The 12,228-nt window shown below is 37.5% G+C and overlaps 1 protein-coding gene across 1 annotated transcript; it reads right to left on the bottom strand.

Moving 5' to 3' along the window:
• Nucleotides 1–1,035: 1,035 nt before the first annotated feature.
• On the bottom strand, nucleotides 1,036–2,702 carry LOC143614744 (uncharacterized). The gene is made up of 4 exons (XM_077088087.1): nucleotides 2,287–2,702; nucleotides 1,786–1,901; nucleotides 1,386–1,489; nucleotides 1,036–1,253 (listed from the first exon to the last, which is right to left on the bottom strand). Exons 1-4 carry the CDS (start codon nucleotides 2,685–2,687, stop codon nucleotides 1,140–1,142), a joined length of 735 nt encoding a protein of 244 aa, XP_076944202.1. The 5' UTR covers nucleotides 2,688–2,702; the 3' UTR covers nucleotides 1,036–1,139.
• Between the last annotated feature and the right edge of the window lie 9,526 nt (nucleotides 2,703–12,228).

The following is a 12,228-nucleotide window of genomic DNA, read 5'->3' as shown; positions in this document are numbered from 1 at the left end:
GTCAACCTCCTTTGTTTTTTACATTGACCATGTGTGTGCTAGTCCAAAGTGATACATTTTACACTTGTTGCTACAAAGTTCAAACACTTTAGTCAAATATGAAGATCATGTTGAAAGATAAAACCAAACTTTTAAGTGGTTTAAAAATCGAACGTTATGTGCATTTGGTAGATATGAGAGATTTTTCACAAACGCATTAGAAGATTCAAATTCAAAGTATTAAAGATCTTATCGATCCGGTCCACATTTAAATTATAGGTGCTCAAAACTTCCAAAAATGTCAAGGTTTATGAGCATCCTTTGCAAAGACTTGCTGTGCACAATTGTTTGGCTAACACGATTATTTGGCTAACACCTAAACGTTTATTAGTAACCAAGAATCCGCTAGAAACTTGATTACAATTGATAATCCCTACACGGTTTATGTAGACCGAACCTAGACAATCTAATTAGGATTGCTAAACAAGAGGGTTGAGTGAAAAAGTAAACTTGTCCTAATAACTTAAAACAATTTACTTGTATAAGTAATAGCCATCTTTATCTCCTTTGACTGGTGTGCCGACTTGTGCCCCAAGTATTGCGAGGATTCACAACATTGGTAAACACGGACATTTGGAGTGTCTTCAAGAGTATGTTCACCAAAATCCTGATGTTGTTTCAAGATCAATGATTTTTTAGTGTTCAATGCCAAACTGAATAACGAAAAACCATTAATCTCAACCACGAAACCCCCAAAATTACTAAACTCTGTTAAAAATTCTTCGACCTCGCTCAAAACAGCGGAAATCTGGGATCAATATACCCCAAGGAACCCTATACAAAGTTTCTCACATGGAAGAAATCTCTTACATTTGCATTAGTAGTTAAGCTTCTATAATCATTCATAAAGTAATTATAGAAAACGGTTGGTACATTATGCTAAAATCACATGAGAATTCACATCTATATCTTCACTTGTAGACAAAAAGTCACTTATACATGTGGCATACACAACACTAGTAGAATGATTTCCTAGGTCCTTAGTAACCTTGTTAAACTAAGCCCTGGTTTCTCATTCTACTCGTTGAGAAAAACAAAGCTTGCTTACATTCATGTCGATTCAAAGGATGGTAATTACTTCAAAATTTTAAAAACTAGTTTTATGTTAAACTAAGCTCCAGTTTCTTCTTCTCCTTCAACTTAGAGGTCAGGTCCTCTTCCATTAGAGCTCGACCACTTTTCAACATTGTCCGCCACCAAGCTACGAGTTCATCCTGTAAAAAACAAAGATTTATGATGCAAAAAGAAAAAAAAATCACAAAATATTTAATTAATCTTTGTTCTTAATTAAAGTTATTTTTCGGGCTTTTAGAATTTGCAAAAAATTACCAAAATGATAAGTTTACCTCAAGAAAATCACAGTTAGAGATATATCGGCATTCAACCAAGCATTGCACACCTCCAATGTTGACACGGATAGGCTGCTTGGACCCTTTCGACGGGTTTTCATCTTCAACATCATTGTAAAATACTTATTGTTAGGATTCTAAGCCACAATAGTTTATATAACAGAAAGATACTTTGACTTTTAAGGTCAACCGATATGAAAATGTCTACAACCAACAACTTTTGATCCAACTATTTTCTCAGCAACTTAAGGGTGTGATAAATATTTTTAGATACAGAACAGATTCGTATCATTTTGGAAGTTGAAAATTGAAAAGTGGTTTTGACTTTGGAAAGTCAAAACTTTGTACTACTCTTTTAAGGAATGCAAATATGAAGAATTAGACCATGAACCCATACCAGTTATGCAAGCAACATAGTACCCTGCTCCCCCTACTCCCTCTTCCCATTTTGAAAGCCGCAACCGTAAAAAATATCCTTCCAAATTTGAGACTTCGGAACGAGAATTCATCCATCTGAATACATAATAGAAATCAATTATAATGTATAATTTATAGAATATTTATATAATATAATGACTAAAATTATTTAATATATTATTTTTACAGTATGCCGATTAAAACAGATTCTTCACCACTATAATTTTCTTAAAATTTTGGTTTAGTTAATAGTTTACTGCTATTATCTTTAGTACCTTTTCTTTTTGCTACTGTTTAAATTCCCCGTGCCAGTGTGCCACGCTTTATGTTATATGGATATGATACTTTACATGTCAAGAAGAAGGTTTTCGGAGACAAGGGTTTTAGCGGGAGCAACACCTCTTATCTTTCTATGAGTGAGATTTTACTTGGTGCATTTGTTTGTAATAATTAAAAGCAAAAGTGGAGAGAGAGGTCTTACTTGAGGATGTCTGTCCGAGACAACCTAAGCCTCCTTATGGTGTTAAATATTTCTTTCGGTACACTGAGGATCTTGGCTTGATTCAACATGTTATCAGAGGTTGAACCCGTTTGGTTAACATTTGATACCTTCACCTTCTTCTTGAAGAACACATTTTTACTTTCATTTATGTGTAAACAATCGCGTGATTCATGGCCCGTTTTGCCACAAAAGTAACAAGTTCTAACTGCAATTTGTGCAGCGGGCTTAAGGGCATCATCTTCATTTGAGGAAGTTGCTGCAACCGGTTTCTTGCAGCCAGCAGAAGCAGAAGTCGATGTAGATGCAGAACCGGAACCAGAAGCAGTGTGTTTGAGCTCTGAGTTGTTATTGAACAAGATTATTTGTTTAGAGTTCTCCATTTGTGTTTTTGTTTCATCAACACGTAGCGAATACAAAGACTGAAAAACAGACCGAAACCCGAATATTTTGCTGACAACGTTATTTAACGCTTTTTCGTCTTCGATTGGAGGATGATCGTCTTCTTGTTGATTAGGTTTGACCATGTTTGAAATCCAATTCCTGAAAGAACTGTCTTGTTTTTTGACCACACTACATTCTTGACTTTGAATCTTGAGTCTTTTACTTGTATTAATCAACCGGTTTTCAAAACCGCTTCTTTTATTAATTTTCGATGCACTGTTGCAGCTTTCCATGCTTTCTCCTGATGACTCTTCACCCACTTCTTTAACATTCACATCATTTTCAGCTGTTTCTTCAACCTTTTCAAGATAAGCGGGCCCACCTTGTTCTCTAATGTCTTGCGTTAATCCAATATTTCCTGATATTTCAGGATCACTAGTGTCAGAAGTAGTTATCCGAATAGGTTCGTGAACGAACTAAACAACCGACTGAACAGGATTAATTAAACAATCAAGGTTATTTTTATTCACGTTCGTTCGTTAAAAATGAGCATGTTCGTATTTCTATATGTTCATTCAGTAACAGTATAAGCGAATGGCTCGTGAACATAGACGAACGAACTTAAAAAAGTAATGTGAAGAACAAGAACGCTCATATTCGTCCGTTTATTAGATAAACAAACATAATTGATATTCCCCTTCGTATGGGTTCATGAACTGTTCATTGAGCATTTGGTTCGTTTACAAGCCTATATCCAAACACTTGAAACTGATTGTCTTGACACGTAACAAATAATATTTGAGAAGTAATGAAGTATATTATAACCGCACCTTCACTGTTTATAAACTCCTTTCCTTTGCCCTTATTATCAATGAAGCCACCATTTTCAACTGTATTTTAAAATAAACTTTTCAATATTTATATCAAATGTTAAGTCAAAAAACCGTAAATTTGACTTCAAAATCTTGGTCAAGGAAGAATACGCCATACGTACCTGTGGGACCAAGAGCGGATTTGGCCGACTCGTCAAACATACAGTTTTCATCACTGAAAAGACAAGGTTTGGTGCCAGCAACGCAGTTGGTGCAGCCACCGCACTTGATGATTAAACCGTTCTGTGTGGACCAAACTAACTCGGGTAAGGGACGGTGTCCCACAATGGTGTCGGTTCTTGACCTCGAGTTTGCATTTGCACCTGCATCTGTGCCACTAAGCGTCTCAACGGGTTGGTTTTTAACACCGAGAGCAAGACTTAAATCAATTTCATTATCTTTCATCTTCTCCATTACCCTATGTTTGATACAAATCATAAACAAATATAAAGTCAGGTTGTCTTGTAGCAATCACTCACTCATTAGTCACCATTCATAAATCATCATCAACAATATAACTAATCAAAAACACAATAAAAAAAATGTGCAAATATAATTATCCGGTTTTGCTAAACAAACACCACCGAAAAGGTTATTACCGGCTGTACTCCCCTTCAGCTATCACAGAGCCATTTCACCTGTATATTCATTGTATGCTAGTGTTTAATGCGATTCCTTTTATACAGCCGATTAACTCACATCGTATTCTTAATTTGTATACGAGCATTTAGCCTTGAAGATTATTGTATATGCGCATATAGCCCTAAAAATCAATCAAACTAGTAAGGTACAGTTTTTAGTTTATTTTATTAACCCCCTTTTATATAGAAAGAAATAATTGTGGAACTAAACATCAACATAACTGAATATCATCAACTGAACTGAAGTGGGACAGATTTAAAATCTGGTAAATTCTAGTTTGACTTTTAAAGTCAACCAGCATCTTCTTTTTTTCTTTTATAAATTAAAGATCAAATTCTGAAACTGGAATCTAATAAAACTGAAGATGAAATTCAACATATTACCAATCAATTCAAGTTGAATTAAATCTTCAAATAATTAGGACTGCATGTAGTCAAACCTTAAAACTAATGAAAACGTGAACAGAATCTGGACCCAACTGAAACAGATTCATTCAAGGAAGAAGATACTTATACTTAATTGAAAAGGTAAACACAAAATCTTATTATTCCAGATTCATTAAAATGAATAGCTACCTAATTGAGCTGAGAGCATAAACAAATCAAAATTATTAAGTAAAGTATAATAATAAGAAAATATAAAATAACAAAAAGTGAAATTGCTTACCAAAAATGGAAGTGATATAAAGTAAATGATAATTGAAAATCCAATGGGTTTACCAAAAATGGAATGCAAATGTTTCGAAGTTCCACACACACAAACAGAAAGAGAAGAGAGAGAGAAAGAAGAAATATAATATTAATATTAATTAATAATTAATAAGAATAAGAGTATGGTCTTTTCCAAGTCCCAGTTGTACAGTAAGCTGCTTTTCCCATTGTGGTTGACGATCTGCCACGTGGAAGATTCTCTATGGAATTTGCTTTTTTAATATTCTCGCCTTGGACGTGGAGCCGGATCCTTAATTCTTGGGCCGTTCAAAGCGTTCGACTCTCGACGTTGCTCGCGTCTCGCTCGTAATTTGTTTAGAAAATGCTCGCTCGTTTTTTTGTTTGATTGTAAACGAGCCGCTCTGCTCGGTTCGTTTGTAAAGGATTCAAACAACAAGCAAAGGTATGCTCGGTTCGGTTCGACTCGAATATTTTTAATTTATATTATATATATGAACAAATATACAAATATATAAGCAAAACACATAAAATATAAGCATACAATTTTTTAAACCTTTTTAAAATTTTCATATTCCGTCAATTTTATGGTTTTATTAGTTTGATTCAAGTTTATAGGATACTAAAAGTTTGTTCACATGTTTGTCATATCTCACTTCAAACTTCTTTCTCCTAAAACTTTACTACCTATACGTTTGTCTAAAATCTACTAATTTTTTACAAAATATATTATTTGCATTCTTCAAATTTGTTTCTTATTGAAAATTTTAAAGTGAAAAAGAAATACAAAATGCTCGAAATCGCTCGGTGTTCGATCGATAAATACTCAGTTCGATTTTGGCTCGTTTTGTTTTTCGCTCGGTTCGAATTTCAGTCGTTCGGTTCGGTTCGGTTGTAAACGAACCAAGCAACAAGCAAGCCTTCGCTCGAGTCGGCTCGGCTCGTGTACAGCAAAGCGTGAACCGTGTCGGGATGTATCGAACCTGGTTAAAGAAATGGGTTTTGGTTATTAATTTATAGAGTTGAAAATGAAGAAAAACTTTCATCTGTTGTAATATTATCAGGGTCAGGTTATTATATAAATGAAGACAAAAATAGAAAAAATGAGAATGATTTGTAGTTACACCAAAAAATAATTCAAAAAAATATAAAAAAAATTAATAAAATAAAATCATAACTTTTTAATAAAAAACAAAAAAAGTAACCGTCTTTCACGTTCTAAAAAAAAACAATGTTGAATGAAAAACATCATTATGTCTTTTTGTTCATTGTGTTTTTTGTTTATTTTCGTCATTGATTGTATCTTTTTTTCCCTTGACGTCGTGTCTTTTTTCTTAATATTGTTATATTACTCAACATTGTGTTATATTTTGTTCTGTATTGTGTTATATTTTGCGATTTATTGTGTATTTTTTTACTAATAATTGTGTTTTTTGTTCATTTTAATCATTGTGTCTTTTTTTTGTCATTGTGGCTTAATATTGTTATATTACTCAACATTGTGTTATATTTTGTTCTGTATTGTGTTATATTTTGTGATTTATTGTGTATTTTTTTAGTAATAATTGTGTTTTTTGTTCATTTTAATCATTGTGTCTTTTTTTTTTTGTCATTGTGGCTTTTCATTTTTTTTTTGAACGGGAATGGAGGGATACATTTTAGTTTTTAAAATTTTTCAGTTTCTATTTATATTTTGAGTATGATTTTTTTATTATTATTTTTTAAATTTTTTTTGAAAGGTTTTTGTGTGGTCACAAATCCTTCTCACACTACTCATTTTTATATCCCTCACTATTTTAACTTTTCCCTTTGTATAATCCCCACTATTGTTGAGGAAAACTGTGGGCCAACTTATATATGAAAATTGGATTTTGATCATCTCAACTATTGATTATTGGCAAATAAAAGTCTCTACTAACGAGTTAACTGCTGACAATCTCATCTTTTAACATATTTGCTCTCAACGATTCGCTACTAACAGAATCCTAACATGGTTAGTTGCCAGTCACCAGAAAAACATTTTGGCTGAAAAATTCAACATTTTTCGTCATTCAAAAATACAAAAAATACATATAATCCTTGAAAAGAATAGGCTGGCTTCCAATCTTCCATGGTAAAAAATTTCCAACCCAAACTTCCAGGCCCAAATGTTGTCCAATTAATCTACAAAACTGTGTTTTAACAATTCTAACAAACTACATACGCAACAAAAGCATATTTTTAGCTTATAACATTAATATATACCCGTGGATCCATGATATCCTTTATCTCAACCCGACTAAATCAAGAAAGATTATCAAAACACCAAAACTTTGTTGAAATTAGTATACTTTTAATGTATACAATCTTCTAAATTGGGTTTGGAACTTGAGGGAGATACACTAGCTGCAATCTTGCACATAACACTAAAGACGGAGTTTCATTTTGAGATTTAGTTTGTTGATTTCTAAATGGAAAATTTTAGCATTCACGTTGAAACTTTGAAACTTTCACATATCAATCCCAATTTGATATGTGAATGATGTGATGATAAAAAATGGTCAAATAAACAAATCCCAAAGTTAAGTGATGAATATGTTATGTAATCGGCTAGGCATCACTCACACGATTGGTCTTAAAGATCTTTTAATATAAATTTTATTTTTTTCTTAATGTAATTAAATAGTGAATAAAAAAAAATCATAGGCACATACATAGGGCTGTAAACGACCAAACTGAACTGGACGATACCCTGTACATATTTATCTATTAAGCTTTTGTCAGACAATAGACGGTTCACTAACACTCTACCGAATGAAAATTTGTGTCCGTGTCCGTCCATTAAAAAATTGAGTTTATCCATACCCATTTGTGTTCGTTTGTTAATATTGTAAACAGACGCTAATGGACAGTAAACACTAAGGGGCGCTAATAGACAAACGAGCGCATGGACACTAATGGACAAATGAACACTAACAGACACTAATGAACATTAATGGACAAACATACATAAGCGACTCTAATGAACAAACGAACATAAATGATTAGATTTTGTTTCCACTTGGTTTATATATGAGGCCATGAGGGCTGGGTAATCTCGTAGAAAACCAAATAATTAAAACATATTAATTACAAAATATTATGCATTACCGGACCTAACGAATGGACGTTACCGGATTGACGTTACTATACGTTCACGAACACTATTTTGAACAAACACGCCTCTGTCCATGTTCGTCCGTTAAGCTAACCGAACGAAAGTTTTTGTTTATGTTCGATTCATTTATTAAACGGGTGAGTATGACAAACTTATTGCCGAACGGACGACCGGACGCCGCTGAACAGACGGCCGGATGTCCGGTTCGTTTACATCCCTACGCATACACACTTCCATATGAATAGTGATTGTTTTAGAAAAACTATAGTGGAATTGTTTCACACTCAATTTGGTTGAGGAAAGGATCACATATTAATAGTCATAAAAATGAGTAAACCGAATGCTATGAAATTTAGTTTGATGAATATGAAATTAACAAAGGATAATCTAATTGTATTTTGAGATATGAGATCACTAAAATAATTTATGAAGAGGTAGGTTCCAGCAGAGCCCAGTTGGACCCGCAGGACTCACCTTGAAGAGAGACGTCTGCGCAGAAACCAACTGGATCCGCAGGACCCACCATGCTCAGAGACGTGACGTCCTTACGCGCAGTACGCAAGCTGTTCCCGCAGGAAATGCCTCCCAATGGCGAAGTACTCCGCCTGTTCCCGCAGCTACGGATACAAGCCATCAGGGAAGGCCACCCGCGCAGCAAGGCTACACGCACAAGGCACTTAGCTCTCAAAATAATTCAGTAGTCACCTGAAGGAACGAGCAAAGCCGGGAACAATCCCGCACAAAGGCGGGAGGGGGAATACTCCCGCCCAAATGAGCCAGTCCGTACGATACTGGAGGATCTTTTGTACTGTACCTGACGAGGTATGGGCAAAAGATCTGACCAGAGATACGACAGCTCATTGACAACAGTATGGCGAGCAGCATGCTCTTGTACTGTATGTCACTATTAGCCGCTGCCTACTCACCAACTCCTGTCATACCACGTGCATAGCCTGCAATTGGTGGAAAAGGAATAGTACACAGCAGGCCTGGTCACTGTCAGCCGCTGCCTACCCACCAACTATCAGCATGGCACGTGCGTAGGCCACAGTTGGTAGAACAGGAATACTATTCAGCCGGCTATACCCTCTTGGAAACCTACCTTCGGCTATAAATACCCCAAATGGTATGATCATCTCATCTTATCTTGTATCTTACATCTTATACCTGATATCTGCTCTAGCAATCTCTTAATATACACTTATATTCAAGAGCAATCTAGTCTGATTCTCACGCCGGAGGGTGGTCACAAGGAGGTACCCCCCCCCCCTTCTCAGTGACAAGCTCACGGTGTCTGTTTTGCAGGTTATTAGAAGAACCATCTTTGCCGGATCTAACCACTCGTGGGAAACATCTATTTAACCCCCAGATTATCCGTAATCTGCCGGGGTCCATTAGTGTTTCTTCATTGGCGCCATCCGTGCATAAAAGCTAGAACTTCATTTCTTTTCAGTTTTTCAAACTTCTGGAAAGATGGTTAAATAAACTCCGGTAACCACAACCCCATCTACTGGGGGGAATACCGGCGACTACACAGTTTTTACGAACACTACCCCGGTTACCCAAGCCGGGGAAAGTGCAGTAAATTTTACGAACACTACCCCAGTTACCCAAGCTGGGGCAAGTGCAGTAAATAATCGCCCACTGGGATTCACCGATACCCAGTTAGAGAGACAACGAACGAGGCTCCCCCGCCAAACACTCGATGAAGTTAAAGCGTGGGCGGAAGCACGTCAAAAAGAATTCCAAGCTGAGTTGGATGAACGCTTACGTTCACTCCAACAGCCTGAGGAATTCGGAGAGTACTTGGACAATGATTCGGAGGAATCCGATAGTGACGCAAACCCTCGTCATAGGGCGAAAGGGAAGCGTAAGGAAACGGACCCCCAACCGAGAAGGCGTTTTGGAGAAACCTTCAAACCAAAAAACGCGGGTGGAAACCCACGTGACTTCTCCAAAACATTTACACCAACTGCTGCAAAGGCGGGAACGTCCAAATTCGCAAGGGACATTGCGGAAGCAATCGTCCCGAAAAGTGCCAAACAGATGTCCAACATCGGCACTTACGATGGTATATCTGATCCAGACGATCATTTGAACAGGTTCATAGCGGGGGCAACCGTCAGTAGTTGGACGGAACCTACGTGGTGTTACATGTTCCAAATGACGCTTGTTGGGGCAGCTAGAGCGTGGTTCGATTGTCTACCGGTCCACCACATCTACGATTGGGAATACTTCCAGCAGAAGTTTAGCCAACAAAGAAAGTATACCGAGGAGCAATGGACAATCCTCAATTGCATTCGAGAGGAAGATGAATCTTTGCCAGACTTCATCACTCGCTTCAACTCAAAGAAGCCAAGTCTGGGTAATATTAGCGAAGATCTTGTTCGCGCTGCTTTCATCCAGGGCGCGAACGACCCAGAGCTCATCCGCACCTTAACGGGTAGAGATGGCATGCCATCCACATGGGATGCCATCATGACAGCAGCTAAACGCTTTGCGGAAACGGAGAAGCAACTGGGTAGAGATCTCCCCCAGAGCACAAACCTCTACACCCAGAAAACAAGAGAAGACAACGTCCTTACCGCCCGACTAAACAAAAAGCGGAAGCTAGGCATTTGGCAGTCAAGGGTAAACTTTGACACCTCATCCGGCTTGCAACATCGGTTAGGCGGAAGGGATAACGTACAGTCGAACCAGAACTCCAGATGGACGCCACTCACCAAAAGCGTCACCGAGATATTCGCCACTGAGGAGCTCCCATGCCAAAGGCTCCAATAATCCGACATCGTCACAATGCTGATCGGAGCAAATACTGTGACTTTCACAGGACAAAAGGCCACAACACTGAAGAATGCACAGACGTAAAGGACATCGTCGAAGCATTTGTCAGAGATGGGACGCTCGCGCACCTCGTGGCGTAACGAACGCTGAGCAGGCTGACGCGTGTAGAACCCCAGTTGGGGAAAACACGAATAAAATTGCAGCTTAAATGTTGGAGACTACATACTGCGTAAACAACGAGATCCCGAACCAGGTGCATATCGGCTCGATGGCACTCCCATCCCAACAACATGGAAGGGAGCTCAATTACACAATTTGCATGTAGATCAATTCCAAATTTGTAAAGAAAAGGCCCAGAGCCACTTCTAATGGAAATGATTCTCCTTAGAACATCGACGCTGATGATTTTACATTTATACTTATGAACTTTCCACACGGATATGCCGGTCTTCACCGCATACATAAGTGTGAAAGAAAGTCGTTGCGTGGGGAAGGCGGCAAAACCCGCATAAACCCAAAAAAGGCAAACCTTCACGAAGGTCAGTTAAAGGTAAAGTTCAGTCATCCCACTAAATGAAAGTGCCGGTCTATCCGCACGAATCATGATAGAGGAAACCGAACTAACCTATTGACAACAGCGCGTTCGAACGGTTAATTTATTCAACACTGATATGCCGGTATTCACCGCATACTTACCTGGAAAGTCGTTGCGTGGGGAAGGCGGCAAAACCCGCATAAACCCAAAAAACGGCAAACCTTCGCGCAGGTCAGTCATAGGTAAACTTTGATCATCCCACTAAATGAAAGTGCCGGTCCTAACCGCACAAATCATGATAGAGAAAACCGAACTAACCTATTGACAACCGCGCGTCGAACGGTTAACTTATTCAAAATACTTAGAAAATTTCTAACAGAAGGATGAGGAAAACCTCCACGCAGGTCAGATGTAGGCAAAGTTTAGCCATCCTACTAAGTGCAAGTGACGGTCTTACCCGCACAATCACGAACGAGGAAGCAAAACTTCAACCTATTATCTACCACATTCAAAGGTTAACTTATTCTAAACACTTAGAAAATTTCAAAGGAAAAGATGAGGAAAACTTCCACGCAGGTCAGATATAGGTAAAGTTTAGCCATCCTACTAAGTGCAAGTGACGGTCCTATCCGCACAATCATGAAAGAGGACGCAAAACTTTAACTTATTATCTACCACGTTGAAAAGTTAACTTATCTAAGTACTAAAGAAATTGCTAAGTTAAATCAGAATATGCGTGAAATAAACAAGGCAAGGGATTGGCAAATAATCTTTATTCCATCGAAATTCAAATATTACAAAGATTGCTGGGTACATACCCGCATACAAAAGAAGCTATACAAAAATAAAAATCTACTCTAATGGTGAAAAGGGATCTTCAGGATCAAGCTTCAGGACCACTTC

The sequence above is a fragment of the Bidens hawaiensis genome, unplaced genomic scaffold, assembly GCF_021521415.1.
Source record: "Bidens hawaiensis isolate Kalapana, Puna unplaced genomic scaffold, B.hawaiensis_p1.1 tig00040833_1, whole genome shotgun sequence".
Taxonomy (NCBI): Eukaryota; Viridiplantae; Streptophyta; class Magnoliopsida; order Asterales; family Asteraceae; genus Bidens; species Bidens hawaiensis.
Note: the sequence above shows the minus strand (reverse complement) of the source record. Positions and strands in the feature narration are given on the sequence as shown.